At 41.0% G+C, this 25450-nt stretch overlaps 3 protein-coding genes and 1 long non-coding RNA gene across 9 annotated transcripts in view; 1 reads left to right on the top strand and 3 right to left on the bottom strand.

Annotated features, from left to right (window-relative positions):
• The window catches only part of ttc9b (tetratricopeptide repeat domain 9B), a 36018-nt gene extending 34214 nt beyond the window's left edge, over positions 1 to 1804 (bottom strand). Inside the window, exon 1 of the mRNA XM_031744030.2 lies at positions 1122 to 1804. Within this exon, the coding sequence (XP_031599890.2) occupies positions 1122 to 1584 (463 nt within the window). The 5' untranslated portion in view covers positions 1585 to 1804. The remainder of the gene's footprint in view (positions 1 to 1121) is intronic.
• Positions 1805 to 5166: 3362 nt separating this feature from the next.
• Positions 5167 to 11795, bottom strand: c14h19orf47 (chromosome 14 C19orf47 homolog). 2 transcript variants are annotated; one of them, XM_031744040.2, is made up of 8 exons: positions 11647 to 11795; positions 10548 to 10635; positions 10336 to 10450; positions 10045 to 10126; positions 9010 to 9135; positions 8810 to 8884; positions 6940 to 7013; positions 5167 to 6859 (listed from the first exon to the last, which is right to left on the bottom strand). In XM_031744040.2, the coding sequence occupies exons 1-8, from the start codon at positions 11663 to 11665 to the stop codon at positions 6329 to 6331; spliced, it is 1110 nt and encodes a 369-aa protein (XP_031599900.1). In that variant the 5' UTR covers positions 11666 to 11795; the 3' UTR covers positions 5167 to 6328. The 2 variants fall into 2 exon arrangements, with proteins under 2 accessions (XP_031599900.1, XP_031599899.1); XM_031744039.2 differs by having other exon boundaries at positions 8735 to 8884.
• On the top strand, positions 11726 to 20996 carry LOC120443658. Its single transcript, XR_005615573.1, has 6 exons — positions 11726 to 11813; positions 13415 to 13495; positions 19350 to 19445; positions 19619 to 19850; positions 19938 to 20010; positions 20885 to 20996. It is a non-coding gene; the product is annotated as an uncharacterized LOC120443658 (long non-coding RNA).
• Positions 15409 to 25078, bottom strand: fosb (FBJ murine osteosarcoma viral oncogene homolog B). 5 transcript variants are annotated; one of them, XM_031744035.2, is made up of 6 exons: positions 23950 to 25075; positions 23412 to 23599; positions 20853 to 21236; positions 20363 to 20470; positions 19602 to 19949; positions 15409 to 19441 (listed from the first exon to the last, which is right to left on the bottom strand). In XM_031744035.2, the coding sequence occupies exons 1-6, from the start codon at positions 24011 to 24013 to the stop codon at positions 19376 to 19378; spliced, it is 1158 nt and encodes a 385-aa protein (XP_031599895.1). In that variant the 5' UTR covers positions 24014 to 25075; the 3' UTR covers positions 15409 to 19375. The 5 variants fall into 5 exon arrangements, with proteins under 5 accessions (XP_031599895.1, XP_031599892.1, XP_031599893.1 ...); XM_031744032.2 differs by having other exon boundaries at positions 15409 to 19949; positions 20883 to 21236; positions 23950 to 25078; XM_031744033.2 differs by having other exon boundaries at positions 15409 to 19949; positions 23412 to 23569; positions 23950 to 25077.
• Positions 25079 to 25450: the final 372 nt, after the last annotated feature.

Raw genomic sequence — 25450 nt, forward strand, 5'->3', positions numbered from 1 at the left:
TGTGGATTTTCTTGTGAATTTTTTTTTAAACTTTTTTTTTCCTTCAAAGGACTGTATCTATTATTGAATTTAAAAGCATCATAAAGAATACAGGAAAGGAAATGTGGATGATTTTTTTTTGGACAGCTATAGTTACACTCTTACCACCTCTGTGTACTTTTTTTTTTTTCAGCACAATAATTTTGCCGAAACAATATAACAAAACAACGACAATAATTAAAACCACGTGTGAATTTCATTATTATACATTATTTTTTTCCATCGCTTTCAATGTTATTTTGAATTTTTTTGATCACTAAAACCTTGAATGAAACTCTCATATTGTTGAAGCTCTGGTGTCTACTTTTATTCATGATTGTGCATAATTGCAAGTCTAGAAACAATGATGTAACAGTCTGTGGCGAGATAAGGGGACTATGAGAATGAACAATGAGCTTCTCCTCAGCTGTTCTTTTCTGGTATGTTATAAATGAAATTATTGAGAATAAATATTGAAAGCAGCTGTTACACGACGCAAGTACCAAAGCTCTGTTAACCCTGTTGTAACTCCCTCCACACTTGGAGCCATTAAACTTGCAGCCTTACATCACCCCTCTTGCCAGATCCCATGTGGATGCCGATACAACACAACAGTGTGGTGAACTTGCTCCATACATAAATAATGGTAACATGTCCTAAAACATGAAGCCTGATTGTATTTATGGCCCAGATGTTTTTCTTTTTTCTCACAGGTACACATGTACAAATAAACAACCCACGTGAAAGGCTGTTTGAGAGCATGTAACTGGCAGAGAGGTGAACTATTTTAGCCCACACGGTGAAATTTCTCTGTAATGGCTGGCAAATGGCCTCACCGGAACAAATAAACGCACTAGTGGTCAAACATTGTGCAGCCACTTTTGTATGTGCAATTAAAAAACACACAAACAAACACCATTCATGCTCCATTTCAGCACCAGTGTTGGGAGCAGCAGAGGCTGATCCCAGCACTTGTAGACACAACTGCACCCCGGAGCTTGTGTGAACCCGGTGAACCGGAACCAACAATGGTGTAAGCACTACTTGGAGGATAGTAGGGGTCTGGGTGTTTCTGAGTTTTAGTGTGTTTGTGGTCGTGTCACCTGTCAGGCTGTCGTAGCACTCGATCTCGGTGCTCTCCACGGCTCTCCGCTGCTCCTCGGTCAGCTTGGCCGCGGCTTGGCTGAGCAGGTTGACCTCGGAGCCCGTAGTGCCGTCCACGACATGAACCCCTTTGAGCTGCAGCAGCGCCCGGTGATACTTGCCTATCGCTTCCCGGAACTTCTTCTCCTTGTAGCAGCGATGGCCCTCCGCCTTGAACTCGATGGCTTTCTGGATCTTCGAGTCCATCTCCATTTCAGCTGAGCCGGCTCGATACCCCCCTCCTCCGTCTACTCCGGCGGCCGCTGCCAGGCTCCGACCGCCGGTCTCCGGGTAGCTTTTCAGGCTCTTTATCTGGTGCTGTTTGGCTTCCATGTCTCTCAGTGAAAGCGACTGGAGCGGGCCATGGTGCTCGGACACGAAGGTGTGCTTTGTTGGGGAGGACCGGAGCAGCGTGCTGTGCATAAAGGATGCAGGACGGAGCGGCGAAGGAGGCTGGGCAGGCGGCGGCACCGGAGACACGACGAGCCGAGGGAAAAAATGGGCTTTTAGGCGCGTCTCCCGTGTGCAGCACTTACAGAAAAAAACGAGAAATAACCCAGGAGAACGTCAGCAGATACAGAAAAAAGACGCATTACATCACCAGAGCTGGCGGAAACATGCTGAATCTCTCCTAGCGTCGACCACAAACCATCCCTCGCTGCTGGAACTCTCGCGGAAGGATGCTCGGGTGGATTTGTATGGTAGCAACCTCAGAGGCACGCGCAGCTTCAGCACCACAGATAGCGCACACACGACAGCCCCTACCGCGCAGCATTGTGGGAAAAAAAGAGAAGTCGTGAGGCGTTGCTGCAGTCCGGATTTTACATGGAGAAAAAAGGAGAAGAAAGAAAAAAGAGAAAATGTGGAAATATTCAGACATAATCGATTATTTCTTAGTGTGATGTGGCACATTAAAATCACCCTTAACAACTGCATGAACCGCAAAGTAGATGCTTTTGTCAGTCAGTAATAAACAACAACTTATTTGCATGTTTATTTATTGAACTATTCGACAAAAGGTTTAAAAAGATAACCTTATAAACTATCTACTCTTAGGCCTGGGGCTCGTTCTTCAAGGATCAATTAATAATAACGATTAGAAGTGATCAGTCCTCACAATAAAATCCAGCTTTTACTTTAACTATTGTTTCTGTAATCGTTTCAGGACCAAGCGGAGCGCCTGATGACTTCAGCTGATAAGGTTTTCAAGGAGATGGAGACGAACGGCAGGAGGCTGAGGGAGAAGGAGGAGGGAGAGAGCGACCTCAAGGGGACAAACTGTCAATTACACTTAGTTTGATGTGACGTGTGGTTAACCTAGAAGTCAGCAGTCAGCCTCAGAGGCATGTCACCTCATTTTCTTTATATTGAGCAGCTACCTTACATCTCTGAGGGGTGATTATTATGTCAGTTTGATGGTGATGCGCATCACATGAGGCTGAAGCGTCAAGCTGAAGCAGTCACTCCACTTAAAGTCAAGAAAAATCCCACATGGCCTCCTCAGAATTAGCTGTTTTTTCCCTGCAGCTATTCAAGCAAGTCAAAGATCATGATATCAAAATGTAAATGATAAAAATGAGATATTTTAGAGCAGACCTTTTAGACCTTTTCTCCTTGGTCTCCCACATCCAAACAAACATCTCAGAAAATTGTTTCATCTTCTGATTTTCTGTGTGAAGAAAAAATATCCTGCTTCAGTGTCTCTCTCTTACTTTCTCCTAAAAGCTCCAGTTGAAAAAAGAGCCAAAGAGGCAAACATTGTCAGGCAAAATAATTAAACTGAAAGAGACTGAAAACAAAGCCCTTAAATTGGTAACTATGCAAGAGTAAGTTAAAAAGAAAAACACACACCATCTTCTCCACAGAGCAGGAGTAAGCATCCGCAGCACACCCTGTAGCGCTCCTCGAACTCCTGCTCATTGAAAAGAAGGGCAGCACCTGAGGCACGACAGCTCTCACAGATGCCAAACAATCAAGTTTATTACAGTTAACTAAAGATAAAATAAGTGCTCTGTTTGTGTTGTAATAACTGACAAACAATTCACACTTCACTTTTATTAAACCAAGACCCAGAAAATCCCTTTAAACCATTGCAGGGCTCACTTTTATGTAGTTTCACTTCACAAGTTACATCTATTCAATGACTCATTAGTACAAATATCTAATCAGCGAATCAGGTAGCAGCAACTCATTGCACTTAGGCATGTAGACATGGTCCAGATGACCTGCTGAAGTTCAAGCTGAGCATCAGAATGAGAAAAAAGGTCTGACACCAACAACCACGCCATGTTCAACTGACTTTGAACGTTGCGTGGTTGTTGGTGTCAGACAGCCTGGTCTGAGTATTTCAGAAACTGTTGATCTGCTGGGATTTTCCCACAGAATCAGCTTTAGAGTTTACAGAGGATGGTCAGAAAAAGAGAAAATATCCAGTGAGCAGCAGTTCACTGGGAGAAAATGCCTTGTTGATATCAGAGGTGAGAGGAAAATGGCCAGACTACTTCTTAGACCAGGAAACATTTCCAGGAAACGTTTCCTGGTCTAAGGAGTTGTGATTTTTGATGCATTCTGATGGTAGAGTGAGAATTTGGATCTATCCTGCCTTGTATCGATGGTTCAGGCTGCTGCCGGTGTAATGGTGTGGGGGATATTTTTTTTGGGCACATTTTGGTCCCCTTTGTACCAACTGAGCATAATTTAAATGCTGCAACCTACTTGAGTATTGTAGCTGACCATGTCCATCCCTTTATAACCACTGTGTACCATCTTCTGATGGCTGCTTCCAGCAGGATAACATAACATACCACAAAGCTCAGATGATGCCAAAATCTCTCAGGAATGTTTTCAGAACTTTGCTGAATCTATGACATGATGTAAAATCGGGGGTCAAACCCAGGACTAGTAAGGTGCACCTAATGAATAATAGCTGGTGTTGTTTTGAGGCTTTGATAAATAATTCAATGATAAGTCAGACACCATCATATGTATTTTTAGATAAATTAAAAATTAGTGTTTATTGCTTCTAAAGCAAAACAGAGACGGCTTTTATCCCTACTTCTGTGCAAAAATAAATTTCCTCTAAATTAATTTTTTAAAAGATGCTAAATAAAAAGTATGTTAATGTAGACACAAACATCATTGTCTTTTTTGTCTGTGGGTTGTATTGTTTGGTGTGTCACGTACTGACAGCTCCAGTTAAAGGCAATTTTATTTCACACATTTTTAACAAGACACAGCGTGCAGTATCCTCCCTGTATCAGTGTTTAAAACATTCATCTGTGTTTTTTCCACAGTGTCACAGCAGATCACACTTTCATTGGCTGCCTGTAAATTTTAGGTTAGAAGTTTTTTGATTGATAGTCTAAACTACCAGAACAAACAAAGTAAATAAAAATCAGGAGAGAAAATTGCTGCTAAAGATTTCAAATGAAGAAGTTTAATATTTATCTTTCTCTATGCTCAACTACGTCATTTTTAATATGTAAAATATGTATGTATGGATCAGTAGAAACACCATTGGTTTCCCAAACAGACCAGCAGCTGGGTAATCAGCTTATATTCAGTGAAGTTGAACCCTTTTCTTGCTGTATGTCACTTTGAGGGGATGCTTACTTTGCTGAAAACACCTTCACTAGCTGGGACCACATCCTCGGAAATGATGAGCGAAGAGGGATGAGGAAGTATGAACTGGTGCTGCGGTTTGGGGAAGGCCTCGAAGGGGATTGGCGACGGCTCCCGGGCCGGGCAGATCCCCATGTACTAACGAGAAGTGAATGAAGGAAGGGAGGAGAGAAGAGGAGAAGAGAGGGAAAAAGTGGGGGGAGGGTGGGGCATGGAAGTGAGAACAGCAGGTATTGGAGAAGGGGCATTTATAGTCTGAGGTCAGAAGGGGTGTGAAGGAGGAGTGGTCCCGCTCCTGAAATTCAGATGATATCCCCACTAAAACAGTAAAGTACTGTCTCAACGTCCTCTTGTAGTAAGAAAAAGAGAAACCCAGACATCTTACACCTTTTCATCATTTAATTTTTTTTTCCAAGCACACTTTTCCTTCATACCTTGAAAAAGAAAACATGACATGTCATGGTGTGTTTTCCAGATATTTCTTTAAACACAGGGGGAAAAAAATCCTTAAAATTTTAAAATATTTACAATGTAACGAAGCTCTGGCATGAAGCCCAACAGACAAAAACTGTACATCAGGAGTAATGAGCAACACTGGTTTGAGTGGACTACATCAAGCCGGGCCTGATGGCATCACTGAGTTCCTTTTGTAAGGATACGTCATGATAGAAGAACGTCCACATAGAAAAATATGTGTGTGTGAAGTCTAACAAATCTATACATTGCATAAAAACAAAAGAAATATTCTAGTGAGTTGGCTTTCAAGTAGGTGGTTATAGAAAATGTTCAGTACTACGATAGAAAAGGTGCCTTTAGTTCGAAGGTGTCAACTTCTACTCCACAAAGCACAGAAGAAGAGCAGGAGGAGGTGTGGTGCTTTCTAAAGATTCAAGTGTTCATCGAGGTTGTTCTGTGTAATAGTTTGAATTTTTTCCTTTCCCCTCTTATAAGTTCGGGGTCTGAGTTCAGAAGCTTGTTACTGACACTTTTCCTACTTTGAAAAGGAGGTAATTCTTAGGTGAAGGTTAGAAGATTTAACTTTAACTTATCATCTCCTAACTAGTCCTAAGTTTGACTGCTGTCCTGTGTTTTCAACTTAAAAATAAAATAATAAAAAACCCAAAACAAATATCTGTACATTTTACATGTTCAGGTAAATATCAATAAAACACTTACATAATTATTCTTGGAAAAGCAACATTTTCTACAGCCTCACTATTCATTCAGGGGCAATCTCAGACGGGAGTGTAAGCAGCAGCAGCATCCTCGTGTGGGGTGTGGTGGGGGTAGCGAATGTCAAGCTCATGCTTTAAGCTAACAAATGAGTCCTTAAATAATAGGTTTGGACACTAAACGGTAAACGTTTTTCCAATGGCAGCATGAATAATGAGTTTAAAGTAAATGATAATCTTTGTCATTTATCCAAACACCCCGCCTAAACAAAACAAAAAATATTGCAGCAAGATAAATCCTAAAAGTTGGCGATACAAACTTTAGAAATAGTGTAAAGAAAGAGTATTTTTTGGGTGGTTGTAGGGTGAGTGTGTTAGGTTCTCTTGCTGCCCAGTCTCTTGAAAACACTGATAGCTTTAACGTCCATCTGGGCCCCCGCGGACTCTCCTCCCATTCCTGCTCCTCCGGTGCTGCTGCTCACCTTGGAGTTTGCTACGGTCGTCCTCTCCTGGGCTCGGGATCTGGTGCTGGTCACTCTGTTGTCCTGTGTGTCAGCGGGTGTGGGCGACACACCGGTGTTTGAGTGTGTGGCGGGGGGCTTTCCCAGTCTCTGAAGAACACTAATCTTAGCAGGGGGGAGGCCATTTGGGGAAGGTGAGGAGGACGAGGTGGGTGTATCAGAGGGAGGTAGTTTGAATTTGCCGCCGAGGCGCCGCAAGGTGATGGGAGGTGCTTTTATCGCAGACTCTTTCTTCTGGAAGGAAGGGGGTTTCTTGAGGACGCCAGCATACTGGAGGACGGAGCCTTCTCCATCGCTGTTGTCCTCGTTCTCACCTGCGTTTCCAGCTCTCAGCTCATCTGCAGTTTCTTCCCCTCTGTCGAGGCGACTGAACACGCCGGTCGGCTGCAAACATATGAGCGCTATGAGCTCAGAACTCATCTTTAAGATGCGGAACACAGTTAATGTACATCGACGGGTCTCACCTTGTTACTGCCCGTCGTCGTGTCCGCCTTCGATTCAGCTCCAAGTCTCGCAAACACAGACGTGCGTTTCAAACCTTCATGAAGAGAAGAGCAAATAAGCAAAAAAGATATTTTTTCCCAACAGATCAGTTTGATTACTTGGAAAACTAATCAGCTAAACAATACAGTGGAAGAGAGAAGGTGAAGAAATATTTGTCAGCACTACCTCTCTGTAGTTGTTGTTTAAAGTCTGTTAGTTTACCTTTGCTCAGTTTCTGTTATTCTACCATGAATTTGTATTAAGCATCGTTATAGTCGGTGTATGACTTATTGGATTATGTGCAAAAACAAGTCTCAGGAGATCGCAGTGACCTTTGACCCCCAAAATGCAGCCTGTGTGCTTCTGGAGTCCTCCCCCCCCCCAAAAAAAGGGGGTTCTGATTTTTATGTCATAAAAATGTTTGAAAGTATTGTTTTACAAAAGGTTTAAGAATACTGCAGAAAAAATAAAACACCTGTTTGAATCTTTATAAATATATTTTTTGGTTTATAATTACATGTTGGAAATTTTGACAGTATTCTCCATACATGTACTATGTTGAGAACTTTTGCTTTTATTTTGAAAACTCTCACTAAAGCCACACTGATTAGAATTAAACAAACATTTGATTTGTTCTTTTCTTCTCACCCACAACAACCAGTTTTTCGTTTTCTTTCAGAAAAATGAGAAATGTGAATTTTAACAGTGTATCACTGGGCTTTATATTATAATGTTTCATTTTGCTTTCCCATGTTTATATTCTAGTGTTTGTTATTTTGTATGTGGGTTTTTGTAGAGTTGAGTGTAAATGTATCTGCCTGGAAAACATTTTGGATCAACTCCTGTTGTTTTAAGTCACCTCAAAAAAAAAAACAAAAACAAAAACAAACCTCTTAATTTAATTGCTAACATGACAAACCAGTTAAAGCTGGGATAGGCAGTAAACACTGGCAAACATCCCAAGTTAGTTTAAGTGGTGTGAAAGAAAACAATAGACCCGTTTTCAGACTCTGAAGTCTTTCTCTGAAAGGGCGTTCCTGTTGGCTGTGTGGTCATATCACTTCAGATGGTGGAAACTTGATTCGGTGGTGGTAAATCCCACAGGAAGCATTTGCAACAACTGTAAACGCCGCAAACTAACTGAACCAGACAAAAAAGCTGCCTCAAAGAAGGCAATGAAACATGTGTCAACACTGACCTGGTCTTTTCACAGAAGGGAGTTACACCCAATTGCTAATAATTACTCTTTTCAGAGTACACCATTCTTCTATGTTGCAAACTTGATTTTCCGGTGAGTTTAATGCGCTGCAGTGGTTTGTTAGATTGTGCCGGTAAATTTATCATGAAAGCAGCAGATGATTAGCTATAGCTGCAGGTAATTCATTTTCACTGCATCTTTAACAGGTAGAAAAGTGACATTTCCTTCATGAATTTAGAGAAAATCTGTTGAAGCTGAAGGACAGATCTGTAACACAATCCAAATGCAAGCTCATGCCAGGGAGGAAAAATCAGAAGAGCAAAAAGAAGTAAAATTTGGTTGATGTGAGACAAACGGGGGGGGGAAAGCAGTGTGAGGGGAAATACTGTTGGTACAGTGAGCAGGATTAGTAAAAACAAGGGCAGACGGTGAGGGTCAAACAGGCTCTGATCATCAGCACCTGATCAATAGTTGTAGTTTTTAGGAGGGAGATTCATTAGAGCTTCGGGTTTGATTAGTTGTTGTGAGTAACGCGTTAGTTAGGCGAGCTGTTGGCGAGGCCACCTCCTCAGGCCTACCTTTCTTGGCCTGCTGGGCCAGGATTCGGCGTGTGCGAGGAGTGGTGCCCTTGGGCATGTTGATGATGTACTTGCCTTCCATCTCAGCTGTTACGCGGCGACGCTTCACTACAGGCAGACCGTTCCCCTCGTCAGCTGGTTGGCGTATAACTGACAACAAATTGGGGAGCACGTAAGGAACAAACACGAGTAAGAAGAGGGCTTTCCTGGCTTCAGGGAAACAGGAAACAGGGGACGGATGGGGTGAAACACAAACATACATTTATTTAATCTACCTGCTTTGTTACTCTTGTTTGCTTGCGTGTTGGACACTGTGACGGAGAGGCGGTTGTCAGGCCGGCGGGTTGGCGTGGCTGGTGGAGAGTCATGGCTCAAAGCGTTGGCGATCATGCGAGTGGCAGCTGAGGAACAAAATAAAAGATTGTTACAATCTTACTTCTTAAGTCTATATGTTTTATTTTGTACCAAACAGATGAAAGACGGATGGGATTCACACTTTCACAAAACATTAAAAAAGTAACCTGAAAAATGTGCAGTTCACAGAGGGAGATAAATACTAATTTAAAAAATCTTAATAAATGAGGCGGAAGAATAAAGGAAAAGACAAGCCCAGGACCAAAACTGTAATTCTCATTAAAGCAACCCTAAGATAAGGCTGGCTATCTATCTCTCTCCCTCTCCCTCTTTCTCTCTGGGATATTTTTTGTTGTTGTTATTTTGGGGACTTTTTGGGCCAGTAAAAGTCTGTTCTACTCTCTTGGTGAATCCAAAAATAACACGTTGAACACTATAAAGCCACTTTTGGCTGTTCCCTTATTCACAAGGGGTCGCCACAGCAGGCAGCTCCACATGTTTGATTTGGCAGTGTTTTTAAACTGGTTGCCCATTCTGATGCAACCCCAAAGGAATGTGCGTCTCCTCCTGAGGTTGAACTCCGGATCTTTCACTCGTTAGGTCATCTTTTCCTTAACGTAAACAGCTTCAACCGCCCGATTACATCTGCTTCTTCAGTTCTGAATCATGGCAGGTGAAATGATTACGCACACAGATGTGTGCGTAATTCCCGCAGACATACCACATTACACTGGAATAGATGATTCATAATGCCTCTGGCCTGGCTCATTAATGGGTCAAACTGCTGGGTCATTCCAACTGTCTGACCTCCGTAGTGACTTGAGTGATTTAGACGCAACCAGAACTTACTGCTGGAAAATTTTGCTCACCGCTGAACAATGACAGCCATTTAAAAACCTAAACACTTCTAATAAAGGCTCATAATTTACAGAATAAATTAAAATGTCATTACTTACGGGTGTTGGCAGTTCTTCTGAGCTCCGCTTGAACACTGGTCTGTCCTGATGAGATGGCCTCAGTTGCCATTTTGCACATGTCCTTAAAAAAACAGAGCAGGAAAACAAAGTGTTGAGTGAAATCTGCACCTGATGCTGCTATTTTAAAACAAACCCTAGCGCTACCATATAGGGGTGGCTATTTTAAATCAATACATGATTATATTGTCTGTAGACTTCTGGACAAACACAATTGTTAACAGTGAATAATTTTCAGCTTTACATAACATTAAAAGATCAAGTCTGGCTCACCTGCCTGTAGACCTGCTTGGCATGTTTAAGAATGGCAATGATGTCCCCAATTACAGTAATGCCGAGGTCCATCATGATGTCTTTACTGAGGTCCATTAACATGTTCTTCTGAATTCTGCAGAAGATTAAACAATCCGGACAAACAATGAGAGCATTAATAAAGTGCACATGATCACAGCATGAATGGGTCCACGAGGCCAAAATGTCTTTACCTGTTGTCTACGAAGGAAACGGCGTATGTGACAGCCAGACCAGCTGGGATCCCCGCATCCTTAAAAAACTGAATCCACTCTGAGGTGGCTTAAAAGAAATATGGAAAGGTTGAAACATTAACCACCAAACAACTTAAGCAGAATCAAACACGGGTCTTTATAAATAAATAATGCCACAACTACAGTTGCAAGTAAAGAGTTCTTTACTTGTTGATTTTTTAAAAGTCTACAGTGTCAGAAAAAGTCTGTTGTTGTTCTTATATAGACAAACACTGTTCCAGTTTGCTTGTGTTAAAAACAGAAAGATTGGAAACCAAAACACAACAGCAATAACCAAAACTCCTGGCCAAGTTTGGCCACGATTTCCACAGCCTGTGACCACACTAAGTGTAATGTGGGACTGTTCAAAGTAATACTACAGTGTAACAAGACGCCAGTGGGAGACATAAACCATCAGAGACAGCAGCATACTGATGTCTAACACATGCTGACCATGACCAGCTGGAGGTTATTTATAACTCCACATATGAACCGTCCTGTGGCTGCAGGAGCAGATAAACTGTGAAGGAAGCACAACAGCTGCCACAACAATGGCTCTGCCCGACGTGAAACTCGGCCACGCGGAGACACAGACGGCGAATAAAGTGTCATAGCACTTAGAAGCAAATCAGAGATAAACTATTTAAAAATCATCTAGTTTTAACAGATTGAGGACAAAGCGGAGTGGTAGATGTGGTAGGCTAACGTTAGCGTTAGCGGTAGCGGTGAGACAAGTTGGACTATTCCTAGGTTAAACTGGCTGCTAATCTAGGACACAGTTCCCCCTTACGATTGTTTTCCCATTAAAGATTAAATCACATATTTAAGAGAGCGACATAAAACTCAGTAACAGGGCTGTTTGTCCTAGCACTCTGTGTTAGCATCGTGTGAGCGGCTCCAGTGGCTGCGAATAAAAGCTGCTCTGCGGGGACCGCTGTGAACTCAAACGCTCGTAAACATTCAAGACGAGGAGCCAGTGTTAATATCTGGCGAAGTACTGCTGAAATAATTTAAATCTACCAATTGTTAACACCGGCTAGCCGGGCCTTTGTGCTCTCACCTGTTGTCACGGACGCCATGTTCACGACTGTGAGGTGACGTCAACCGCATGCGGAAAGGTCCCCAACTTCCGGCGGAGCCGGAAACATTTCGGTCGGAAAGTTTTCAGTCTGGGACGCTAGAGAGCGACGGAGACCGGAAAATCACACAAAACACTGCCAGCATCAGGTGATGTTCACTTTAATTATTTATAGGACAATCAGAAATGCACGAAATTAAAAAAATATTCAAACATAGAGCATTACTTGAGCATATTACAGGACTTAAAAACATTCCTGTTTTTATGTCGCATTGCTGTGAAAAAGTATGTGCCCCCTTCCTGAGTTCTTTTATATATATATATATATATATATATATATATATATATATATATATATATATATATATATATATATATATATGTTTTTTTTCAGGCTTGTTTTAGATCATCAAACAAATTTTAACATTAGTCAAAGACGTGAATGGTTGTCTGTTTCTCTCTGTTAGCCTGTGTCATTTCCCATTAACCACATTTCTGGAAAGCTGAATCTGTTCTCACAGCCACACCCAGGCCTGATTTCTGCCAGACTGGTTGAATCAAGAAATCACTTAAATAGAACCCTTTTCACTGTCTGACAAAGTGAAGAAGGATAAATGACCTCAGAAAGCAACACGTCATGCCACACTCAAAAAAACCCTCAAGAACATCTTTGACATCTATCTGTCTGGAAAAAGTTACCAAAGTGGTGAAACATCACAGGATTGGCCAGCCTACTAAAACCACTGCATGAGCACATCTACAAATCCAGGTGGTCACAAAAGACCCAGAATAACATCTAAAGTACTGCAGGCATCACTTGCCTCAGTTAATGTCAGAGTTCATGATTCAAAAATGAGAAAGAGACTAGGCAAAAATGGCATCCATGGGAGACTTATAAGGAGAAAACCACTGCTGACCAAGGCTCATTGCGCATTTGGCAAAAAAAAAATCTGGATTATCCCCAAGACTTTTGGGAAAATATTCTGTAGTGTGACGAGACAAAGGCAGAACTACTTGGAAGATTTGAGTCCCATTACATACAGCATAAAACTAACACAGCATTCCATAAAAAGAACATCATACCAGCAGTCAAACATGGTGGTGGAAGTTGGTCTTGGGCTGCTTTGCTGCTTCAGCTCTGTACCAGAAAATCCTGAAGGAGAATTTCGGCCATCAGTTAATGCCCTGAAGCTTAAGCATACTTAGGTTATTTAGCAAAACACCAGCAAATCCACCTCTGAATGGCTCAAAAATAATAAAAGGGGTGGCACAACCACTTATTAGGTTTAAGGGGAAGTTATTTTTTCACACAGGTTCAGGTAGGTTTGAATAGTTTTTTCCCTTGATGAATTTAATAATTAAATCATAAATAATGTAAACTGCATTTTGTATTTAACTGGGTAATTTTTTTCTTTTTTTGAATGATGTGGGGAAAAAAACATCAGCGTTTGAACTGCTCCAGGCCACTCAGATGCAATAATGACACTGTCGCTCATGTAACCTAATCTTTGCTGATTGGCTGAGAGAAATCCATGCCGTTCTACAGTCTCACAGTGGAGGCCAGTTTTGATGTCTTACCAAACATGAGTCTTCGTTCAGTGAATGGCTATAAGTGACAATCAGTGACAGTCACTTTATTTTTAAAGTTTGTGGGCTATCACTACTTGAATTTGACTACTTACGTAAGTTTTAAAATACGCAGTTTTTTTTAACTTGTTAGCAAGAAGATGATGATATGAACATTTAGCAGATATGGAGCAACATCTGGCCTCACCTGGAGCAGTGGAAGCAAAAATACATCCAGAGTGAAGTTTCTGACTACTTGATGGAGGTAAGCATTCACTTTCTGTTTATCAGTGTTTTGTCTTCACTCTGCTAAATGCTGTAGCTTTTAACTCAAACACAGGCAGAACACAAAAAAAGAAAAGAAAAAAGAAAAATTAAACATGAACTGCCCCCTCCCCCAGCAAAACAAAACAAATAAAAACAAAAAAAATACAAAATAAAAATAAAAAAAAAAGCCAGAAGGCACTATAAAGCTCTGCACAGCACAGATAAGTAATGGAGACCATTTACACCAATTAATATGCACATTAATGAAAAACATTAATAAATAAGCATTTTATGAGTCTTCTTTTTATAATCAATTTATTATACTCTTACAAGTCACTGGGTATGAGGAAAACCACAAGTTAAAAGTCTTGGGGTTGTTTTAAATTCTGGTTTGAGCTTTAAACCTCACATTAATTCCATCAATAAGACATCTCAGGAATATATCCAAGATACAACCGTTCCTGACTCTAAAAAACTTGTTCTTGCATTCATGTCTAGTGGAACTGCTGTGCTCTTTTTTTCTGGACATCCCAAAAAGATTATCCAAAACTCTCCTGCAAGGTTATTAACTAAAAGAAAAAAAATAAAATAACAGGGAGCACATTAGTCCAGTTTTAGCAGAGCTACACTGGTTTCCAGTATCTTACAGCACATCTTATTGACTTTTGACTGACTCTTACATATAGGTATATATAAAATCCTAAATGGTCTTGGACCTTCTTATATGTCAGAAAGTTGGCTACTCTACTTTCCTACTCGCTCTTCAGTCCTTCAGTCTCAAATTGCTAGCAGTCCAATACTCCTCACAGAGAAGAGCCACTTTGAACCTCTATATGTGACACTGGGATGTACAAATAAACTGAATTTTGTGACTTGCAGTGAATCTTTTGCATATTGCTTTTCATAAATACATTGTAATCTTCTATCTGCATCTTTCTGTAAATTATTGGAATTTAAACACAGAGTAAACTGAGCATTACAGCATGTTATTTCATTAACGTAAGCAAAATGTTATCTGGTTGGAGGTTGTTAAATGTAAGGATTTTTTGTGACAGTAGACATCAGATTGGTTTAACATAACAAGATAGTACAGCAGATAATACTTAATGTCCAAAGAACTCTGATGGATATTTTTTATTATTATTATTATTGTTATTATTATTTTTTTTACATTTTGTGGAATGTATGAAAATAATCATCAGAATAAAATATAAAGAAAAGAAACTGCAGTTCAGAAAAATCAGACATACATGCACTTTTCAGATTCTTGCTCAACTTCTGCAGTCTCGACTCAAGTAAATCTTTTAAGGAGCTCAAAAAGAGCAAAACAAGTGTAAAAAATGAGAGAAGTGCACCTCAAGATATGTTTTTTTTTATGCAATTCTTCATAAATTGGGAAAAATGTAAGGCATTTAGCCAAACCATCATTAAAGGAGACAGCTCACCCAGCTCTCATAGACTAGAAAATGAGGAAAAAACAAACATAATGTAAACTTTTTTTTAAATGCAAAGCCAGAGGTGGAATAACGGACACAGGAGCTCACAGAGCAGAGACCGCAAAAGTGACACAGAAAATATGTCATACACTTTTGTACTCTTCCAAGATAAAAAAAAAAAATGAAAATAAGGCTGTAAAAATAAGTAAACAGTACATTTTTGTGACGTACAGAATAAATTAGGGTGAAGTAAATGCACTAGAAAATAGACCAGTTGATAATTTGATATCAGAGCACCTTCATGAGCACATTATGTAATAATGCATGTATCTTCAATTACATCTTTCATTGCATTTTTTCATGCCCTTCACTTCTGTACCCATATTTATTATATATTCCAAAACTGTAACCTTTACTCACAGAAAATAATATGAAGGTTTATTTAAAAAACAAGAAAAGATGTCAATAAAAGCAGTGGCTTTCTATAACTTTAATCTTTATGTATCATCAATATATGAATAAAAAATTATAGATTTTTTGATAAATTCTCTATGACGTTTGTCTCACACTAGATGCTATTTTAAACAATAAGGATAACGTTTAATACTGTAAGAAAACGCGTTAATTAAAGCAATACATCATCACACTTGACATATAGTAGCAGTCAGTTTGATCACTGTGTAATTTGCTACATTATGTTCATCCAAGAGGATAATAATATTGCATTTCATTACAGATGATATGAAACTGGAGCTCATATGGGAATTGTGGAAAAATAGAAATACATAGAAACATTCACCTCATCATAGAAAAATAAGAAAGCTCTTTTTTGTTTTCAGTTAATGCTATCATAGCCATCGCACAGCTGGATATTTCTTCTCGTCCTTTTGTGTCACCTTTTCCAATTTATGAGCAACCCATTTGTTATTGTAACCTCACAATTATCAAAGGAAAAATAAAAACGATTTCAATTAAATCCAAAGCAAACAAATTTCATTAAAGAATGAGTCTAATATGTTGTGTGATGATCAGAGATGTAAATGTGGAGTGCAGGTACAGTACAAGGGCCCTCTGAGATCTATTTTTCACACTTGGAGATGGAACAGGCAGTTGATATTAAACTATTACTGAGTATTCAGACCTTCAGCTGCATCGAATTCACTGTTATCAGCTTTCGTTCAGAATACAACATTCTGATGAGACAGCCAGCGTTTTCATTTGTCTGGACCTTCGGTGACGGCAACGTGTAACTTTTCTACCGCTCAACGGTCTCATCGTTGTAGTCTAGTATAAGTAGCACCACAAAAATCTATATACATGAGAACTATTGAATATGTTTTATGCTTATTCTGACACCAGAACATATTCTCATCACATTTGCATTTGGATAGAGATCAAAAAGGCATCTCCAACATCTGTACAAACACAGTCCTTATACAACATTTAAAAAACGAAACAAAAAAACATGAGGTCTGCCCATTTTCTGACCACCCAGAGCCACATTTTAGCAAAGATTTATACCATTAATCCAGCAATTTCTTTTCTTTTTGGAATAAACATGTTTATTAGTTGAAAAATAAAGCTTCTCATCCAGCAAATGCAATAACAACATTTGATTTTTTTTTTTTTTTTTTTTTTAATCTCAGACAGGCAACATGTATTGTCGATTATACCAGGGGATCAGCTTTAACATGATGACGCCCATCAATCAAGGCTGCAGTTATGCTTCAAACACTTTTTATCGGAAATACGAACGCCACTGAGTGGCATGTTTACACTGGGTGTCAAATACTTTGTCCTTAAAAATCAAACAGTTTAATCGTCATGTTTTCATCTGAACACTTACACTTTTAATATGCGCATTGACATTCAATCACTTTTTTTGCCCTCGTTTTCTGCTAAGGAGCAAGTGGCGTTAAGGTGTCAGTAGCTTTGGGACAGACCTCACAGAGGAAAACACAAACAAAACAAAGGCATTACCACAACCTTCTAACATCATCATCATTATAAACATACATTTAATGTAACTCGGATAGTGCTTTATATCGTTTATAAAACATAAATACACATTGACAGAGGCAGTGACATCGTGCTTCATGTTGAGGGACAGGGCAGTACTTTATAATATATATATATATATGTTTGTTCATTTAGAAAAATATTGATTTTACTATTTTATCTTGTTCTTCATTGACAAAAATATCCCATTTAGATCTACAGACATTCATACATCATGGTATATATAGTTTTATATATATACATGTTACCTTTAACTATGTAGATGGGTATGGACTTAAATTTTTTTTCCTCGTAGTGCACAGCATGCCTCCAAAGTTGCCAAATGAAAAAAATACAATAAGATAATAAAACAATAAGTACAATGCAGATATAATCGGAACATTTGTGAAGAAATCTCCCACTTAAAACGACAAAACATACAAAAATAATAATAAACGGTAACAGTACAGGAGAAAGCGGAGGTCAATGCAAAACAATTAAACACACAAACAAATATAAACATTAAAATATATAACGGTTCTTACTCAAACATACAGGGAAAAAAAAAATTACAAATTCACAGGCAAAGGAAAGGACACTTTACTCCAAAACAACAGCCCACACGTTCTCCCCTTTCGTTTCCAGGTCTTGCTTTTGTGCTCACTGGCCCCATCAACCTCAATAAAGAAAGAAATAAACGGGCCAGGTGCCTCAGAGTGGACGCACTCACAATAAACGCACCTCCGCCTCATCCTCACTAGAGAACAGAGGAGGTACAGAGACCACTGAGCCCAATGTTTAGAGGTTGTCTGAATCACTATCCCCAAAAAAGAAAAAAAAAGAAAAGAAAAAGTCTCTCCTCTAAATAAAGGCATCGGTTCACATCTGAATGAGTGTGAGCAAAACTCTGAGCTGGTGCGCTGCAGCAAACATCGTCAGTTGTTGAAAGCGATGGCGTGAATATACGCATGTCGGCCCAGGGCGATGAGGCTCTGTGGTATGGAGGTGTTTTTACTGAGGTCACCCTTCCACACAGTTGGCAAGAGAAGATTTTTTTTGTGTGTGTGTTTTGTTTTGTTTTTTATTCTTTTTTTCTGCTGTTGTTTTGTTTTGTTTCCTTTTTTTTAAACTTTTGGTCACAAAAATCCGTCGTTAAAATGAGAGCCATCCTCTATCCGGACTCCCTCAGAGCCTTTCCTGCTTGCTTCCTTAATTCCTTAAGTCTCTCTATATCCTCACAACTGGTGTGTCTAATCTTCATTGTGTGAACAACATGAAAAATGGCTCAGCAGAAGACAGTGGCATCCATCTTGCATTTTTTTTTTTTTTTGCATGTGTGTGTTCATCAATTATGCGTCTGTGTGCGTGTTCAGAGTATTTAGCTGCTGTTCACTGTAAGGATTTGAGCAACGTGCTCCAAGAAAAGACTCTTCCGTTTGGTTGGGCTTGCGTCCATGTCCTTGTGTGACAGGGTGCAAAGGGGGGCATGTTAGTTGAGCCGGCTTTCACTCAAGGTCCCAAGGGCTGGAGGGTGTCTTCGGGCTCTCGGGGGTCGAAGACTTCAGAGAGAAGGAGAAAGAGACAGAAGAGGAGAAAACAGAGATGGGTAGAGATGGGTCGCACAGCAGGTAGGCAGACGTCAGAAGATTTTTTTTTTTGTGTGGTTTTTTTGTTAAAAAAAAGAAAAAAAAAGAAGAAAAAACGAGAGAAGGAAAAAGCACAAGATTTAGTGGCGGGCTGTGACACTCAGATCCTTAACTTGTCAAGTCCAAACAGCAAATGAAGAAGCAAAGGGAAGTCGAGCAGATGAACAGTTAGAGGTGAGCGAGAGATCAGCAGCCTGTCTCCCACGAGAAGAGCCCCTGAACAGAGCGTCCTTCGTCCCTATTTCAGATTTGCACAAATACATTCAGCGAGAGGAAGAAAAGCATGGAAAAGGATGGGAGCACTGGAAGAGGGCCAACCGACAGAGGGAACAAGTTAGGGGCGCTTGTGCTTGTCGGAGTGTAACGTGATCGTGTTGTTTCTTACTCAATCAGAGTACAAGCATAAGGGAATTCACTGTGAATTAATCTGTTAAGCCACAGAAGTTAAGATTGGCAACATGGACTCGGTTTTCGTAACCCAGTTTTTATTCACCCATAATGTCCAGTTGCGAGTGTAATGGAAAACTAAAATATAGTGAATGTTAAAGGTTAGACCTAATGTGCAACTATTTGTATGGCTCTTAATTAGGATACATTTCAGAATGTGTAAACTTATAATCCAATCAGATGTAAACCATTGGTTGTTTTTGTTGTTATTTTTTTTCCTCAATCGGTGAGGCTGAGAGGTACTGTGCTTGTACTTCAGCCTCTACTTCCAGAGAGAATAATGTGCGTGTGTGTTAACATGTGTATGCGTGTGTCTGTCGGTCAGTCAGAGTGCCAGCAGAGAAGGCGAGTTCAGAGAATCGGACGACTGCTCGCTACTGCTGTTCCGCTGGTTGGCACTGACCCCGCAGGCTCCCTCTGGGTAGGTGAACACAAATGAAGATGTGTATGAGGTGTTGTAGCTGCCAATGGCCGCATCGTCATGGTTAACACCACCACCACCACTGTCGTTGACCATAAGGCATGGCCCACCAGGTGCTGGCTCACTTGAGCCATAAAAAGAACTAGAAAACTCTACCTCCTGCATTATTCCAGGCTGAGGCTGCTGCTGGACTTGCTGCTGCTGTTGAACCGGAGGCTGGGACTGTGTGGAGGCCGGATGGGCTGTGTAGGCAGGAGGAAGATAGAAAGAGTCTTCCTTCACAGTCAAGCCCACAATGGAGACAGGCGGTTGTAAGGCCTGGGGAGGCAGCTGAGACTGCACTGGAGGCAGCTGTGCTGAGCCCTGCTGAGGCTGGTCCTGGTACGGGATCTTACAGTTTGCCTGGTGAGCCACCAGCACAAACTCCAAGCGCTCTTTCTCCTTCTGTAGCTCTGAGATCTCTGCCTCCAGTTCTGCCTTTGCTTCCTCCAGTAGGTCTGTCTCCTGTGGGTTGGTACAGAGGATGAAAAAAAATGGGGAAGAAGGAGACGGGAACAAGGCAAAGGTGGGTGAAATGGGAAGAAGATGTGCAGCAGATAGAAGAAAGGAGTGTTAGGTATGCCAATCTTCTTTGTGTTTATTCCAGTAGAAATACCTCCCTGCTTCCCCTACAGCCGTATATGCAAGGAGGCTTATAGAAGAGTATGTTAATTAGGCCTTAACTACCAAAAGTACAATAGTCTCTTTTGAGGACTGTAATTGTCTTCGCTGCAGCTAAACACCCATTACCATAATCCTCTCTCTTGTACACACATGCAAGCATTTATTACCCCACCACACGATGCTATGGGAGGTAACATAAAATATGCAATTATCATCATCATTCGCTCTGAAAGCAAGAACAGGGCCAGGCTCACCGACTGCAGTCTGTCTGTAAGTTCTCGTCTGCGATTTCGGCATTTGGCAGCAGCCAGCTTGTTCCTCTCTCGACGAACACGTCTCTTTTCCTCTTCCTCGGGTGTTAGCTAAGATAAGGAAGAATACAGATTAGCTTAAAAAAAAAACACTGGCTATTTAAAAATATATATTTTTTAATTGACTAATTTAGCTTAAAAACACCAAATAAAGCTACATTTAATCACAGCTGACAGATAAAAGTTGCTTGTGCCTGAACAGTGAACTAGCCTTCAGCCGTTTAGTAGGTTTGTGCAAATGGGAAAATACCAAAGCAAACACCAAATACACCAATTAATTACCCACCCACCCATTAGTGTTAGCACACACCACTGCTTAACATTACAGACACAGCGCCATTACCTTTACTGGCTTCCTTGTAAACAATATACCTGCAGTGCATGTGTAACATGCGAGGGTCAACAGACAAACCATTCAAGCACGCAAACTTACTAACACACCAACATCTCCATCTTCACTCACAGACTCTTCTCGTGTACGGCGAGTTCGGGCTCTGGACTGACGGACAGGGCCGGCTGCTGGCCCTGGAGTGTCTGAACTCGGTGGGGTGAATCCAGACCCCGAAGAATAACTCGGGCCTGGCATGTCAAACGGATCAACCAGTGAAGCTGGTTGGGTCATGGTCGTGGTCCCGGTGGAGCCACTCTGTCCAGAAGCCTGGGATGAGATGAGGGTTGGCTGTACCATCCACTGCAGGTCCTGACTGGTGGTGATGGCAGTGACGGTTGGCACGAATGAACCGGGCATCTCACCTCCGCCACTTGTCCCTGGCCCGCTGCCCACAATGCTCAAGCCAGCACTTGCTGACACACACTCCTGAGGAGGAGATGTCGACAATTAAGTTTTATGGACCAGAGCTCAGATCACGTAGAGCAGCTAAGAAATACTGACAGATACAGAAAAACCAGTAAAAACAAGCTGGGATCTGTGCATCAGTCTGATCACTGTAGCAAACTGGATACATTTAGTACAAACATGCACTGAAATTCTCATCAGCTGCAATAAAGATCTGCTTTAAAGTGTAAAATGCTTTAAATTCAGTTTTCACGTAAAACTATTTGCATCTGTTTGTTATTATCATCTGACTGTAGATAAACTACAACAAGGTGTGACAAACCATGTGCTCTGAATGTGGCTGAATGTATAAAACAACAGCTGAAGAGATACTAGTGTTTATCATATACTAGGAAAGTCATGCTAGGCTGCCACAAACAGAAAGAAGAATATTAACATTAATAATTGAATATGCCTGGACCCATTATGTTAACAATTACATAAAGAAAGGTTTAGGCTACCTGACGTGATACAGTGTTAAGACTGCTTAGTGATCAGACATTATACGCCAGGGGTATCAAACTCATTTCACATTGTGGGCCACATGCAGCCCACAGACATTTAATCATACATTAAACCCTGAAAAATTTTAATATAAGAAAAACAAGTGCAGTTTTAAGTAATATGACTCAGTCTTTCTAGGTGATAGAGAAATTCCACTTGGGGCTTAAATTGTAAGAAATAAATGTGTAAAATTAAGGAAGAAGTTCTGTTAGCTCATTGCGCAGACTGTCCTGCAATTATAAAGCTGAAAATGTTTGTTAGTTGACAGAGTGCCCTTTTTTAAATTTATTTATTTTTTCTACAGTAAACTCATTTTATAAATCATACATTTCTATAGTAGACAGTGAAAAAACAGGAACATTCTGCCATTTAGCTGTTTATCTGTTACTACTTTGGTGAAGTATAAATAGCCCTGGGAGAAGTACAAAAGCCATAAAACCTATGAAAAAAATACAGCAAAAAATTTAAAATTTATGCATTTCTTCACATTTTCCAAAGCTGTCAAGTGGGCCAGATTAAAGACTTTTGTGGCCACTTCTGGCACTGGGGTATTATGTTTTACACCCCTGTTGTAGGCCTATATTACCTAGACCCAGTTTCTGACTTGTTTCCATTTCTTGACATTCATTTAACCACCTTTTCCGTGGGATTTACCAAAGAGTGGGGAAATGCTATTTGTTGTAAAGGTAGGAGCCAAAACGTGTTAAGGTAACAGCCTTGGATTTCTCATTATATAGAGAATTTGAATTAAAAGGGTATTCAAGAATGTTTTGTTTAACTTTAAACAAAAAAAAAAAAAAGAAAAGAAAAAAAACTTGAAATTTACGACTGTAGGTGTTTTTATTGTTAAATAAAAAAGACAGGCTATTAATTTTTCCTCAGCGCCCATGTCTAAAAATAGTCGTGGAAAGCTCAAATCTGTCGCTGGTATTTTATATTTCATACTCGGGGGAGTATCGCCGTTCATTAATATTCATTTGAAAGCGCGTTCAGACGTTTGGACGGGCGGCTCTGAGAGCGACCGCCTCCACCAATCGTTTTTCTCTAAACGGCGTCTCTCCCGCCTCCTTCCTCCTCCCCCGTCACACCCCCGGTGTTCCCCTTGGCAACGCGACGTAGCACTCCAAAATAGAACGGGCATTTACGTCACGGCGAGAGGAGAGCGGAGCGAGTGGAAGGAGAGAAGCGGGGCAAAGGGGCGGGGCTGCGGCGCTTACGTCGGAGAGTTCCAGAGCGCTGTCAACCGCGCTGAACACGTTGTCAACGCCGCCGCCGGGGCTACAGTCAACACAAACGTTGAATTTACATCCAGTCATCCCGGTCATTTAAGTTCTGACTTAGACGTGCCAAATAAAATAGAAGACCGGATACACCAAATGTGCTGACTTGGTGTAGTCGGTCTTCTGTGTCAGCGGTGACAGAGCCCACTGCTTCATAAGCCATAAATACGTTTATATTCTGTATATTTATACAACTGACACACCATGCAGAGTGTGCTTAAGCAAAAGCACATGTCATAATTAAATTATAGGTTCATACCCAGTGATCGCGTGTCAGTCATGATGCATTTTTAAATGAATAAACAATCCGAGGTAAAAAACGCTCTCCGACTTTTGTTTTCACTACATTTCCAGTCTGCTGACTGGAACTTACCTGTGGAGCACTGGTGGTCGGCGGGCTCCCGAAGGAGTCCACGGAGGAAAGGTACTGGGACTCTATAGATGGAGACGAGCTTCCACGGGAACCGCTGTCTGGGTCGCCGGGAAATCCTTGGTACATCTCCCCGGGGGGGCCGAAAGAGAACGCGACACCTGCAGGTACCGGAGAAAGAGCGATGTCACCTGCAGCGGCAGGGCAGCGGCACACACAAGATTACTAAAGGAGGAGAGGTACTGTAGGGAGAGAATGACGATGTTAAACTCGGTGCACTTAACCAAAGCAAGCTGGCGCTGGCTTTAAATTAGGCTGTTCTCTCATAAATGATGGCAGGCGGTTAATAAGTAGCCTGCAGCAGCGTGTTTTATGCGTTTAAACTGGTGTCAGCAGGGAAAACTGTCTTTAAGCATCTCCTATGAAGCAGTCTGAAGCGGACAGATGTTCCCGACCTACTTTAAAATAGTGCGCTTTCAAAAGGCGACTTTTCCTCTCAAACCGTTTGCGCTCACAGCCACAAAAAGTAAGCGTTTCTTACCTGTGTAAGTCTTCTTGTTATTCCCCGGTGAAACGCTCTTGGTCTCTTTCCAAAAAAGTTGCATGAAGACTCTTAATCCAGTTCCCCGCTTTTAGACGGGGGAGGGAGGTCTACCAGTTCAATCTGTGAAGAAGTCCTCCCCGGTTCAGCGGTAAATCCTCTCAATGCTCTCCGTTATCCGACCTTATCAAACGTGCAAATATACATCCATAAAGTCCGCTCACGGAACGCCGGAGGACGTTTGCTATATTACGGTGCACAGTAGCAGATCTTGTCTTATGAATGAAGCCCAGAGTAGAAGCAAGACATTTCAACGGTCTAGTCCCGCCTCGGAGTTCCGCTGACGTACATGCCCATATTTGTGCCTGATGTTGTGTTTGGTATCCTTGGTGACGTTGAGGGATTCCCTCTGCCACTGAAATGGACCAGAAGCTCACCTCGTCGACGGATAATAATAGACTTTTCTTTCTTTTTTTTCTTCTTCTTCTTTTTTTTGGTAATATCACGGGCACGAGATATTTCTCACCGTCTGACAATTTCTGAGAGGAAATTTTAAGACGCTCGGGGGTGATAAATATGGAAAGAATCTATTTAGGACTCTGTTTGCGTGTGTTTTTGATTGGGACATTTATTTAGTCATAGCAATACATAATATTCCTATAATGCCTACATCTGTAATAGATTGTGGAGGATTGTTACGTTGAAATCAGTGGCATATTTACCCAATTATAATTGTAATTAGTCTGCTATAGTTTGGATAAACCTATAATATATATTCTGTAGATATTGTAACTGGGATAGATAAGTAATCTTTATTTATTTCTTTCAATTATTTTCTTTATTTATAATATAATACATAACCTGGAAAACACCAGAAGAAAAACAATGGATTAAGTTATGCAATACTCACAGCTCAGGACGGAATCCCGTCAACATGCGAGGGAAATCCTGCTGAAAAGTTTCTCAGGACACGCCCTCGGGAGTCCTCTGTGCTTGTGAGCTTAATGTTTTAATGAAAGGAAAGCCTCCTTTTCTTCTGTGCCTGAACACTCCTTAAACCTGGGGGCAGGTACGACGCCGAGCGAGGTTTTACTGCACGCCGAAAAACGACTTTTAAAAATGTATACACCTAATCTGTTAGGGATTTGAGTGTGGGCAGGATAGTCAGAGAGCACTCAGAGAGTGTCAGAGCATCAGTCTTATTCACACCCCTCTCCTCCTCCTCCTCCTGAAGAAAAGAAGGAAAAATAAACATTAGTTGGTAAACAGCAGTGTTATTCTGACATGTACAGTGGGCAGCAGTGACGGAAATCTGCGCCTGTCATTGCAAACATCACCGGGACGAGCACAAAAGTGATTCATTATTAAAGCCTACATGCGGACAGCAGTGGGAATGTGGCAGGTGGGAGTTTGGCATTGGCTTGGGGGGAGGAGGGTCGCTCCAAGGGCCAAATGCGGGAACATGGGGTGTCAAATCATGAATGAAAATGTGAAATACAAG

The sequence above is a fragment of the Oreochromis aureus genome, linkage group 14 (genome assembly GCF_013358895.1).
Source record: "Oreochromis aureus strain Israel breed Guangdong linkage group 14, ZZ_aureus, whole genome shotgun sequence".
Classification (NCBI taxonomy): Eukaryota; Metazoa; Chordata; class Actinopteri; order Cichliformes; family Cichlidae; genus Oreochromis; species Oreochromis aureus.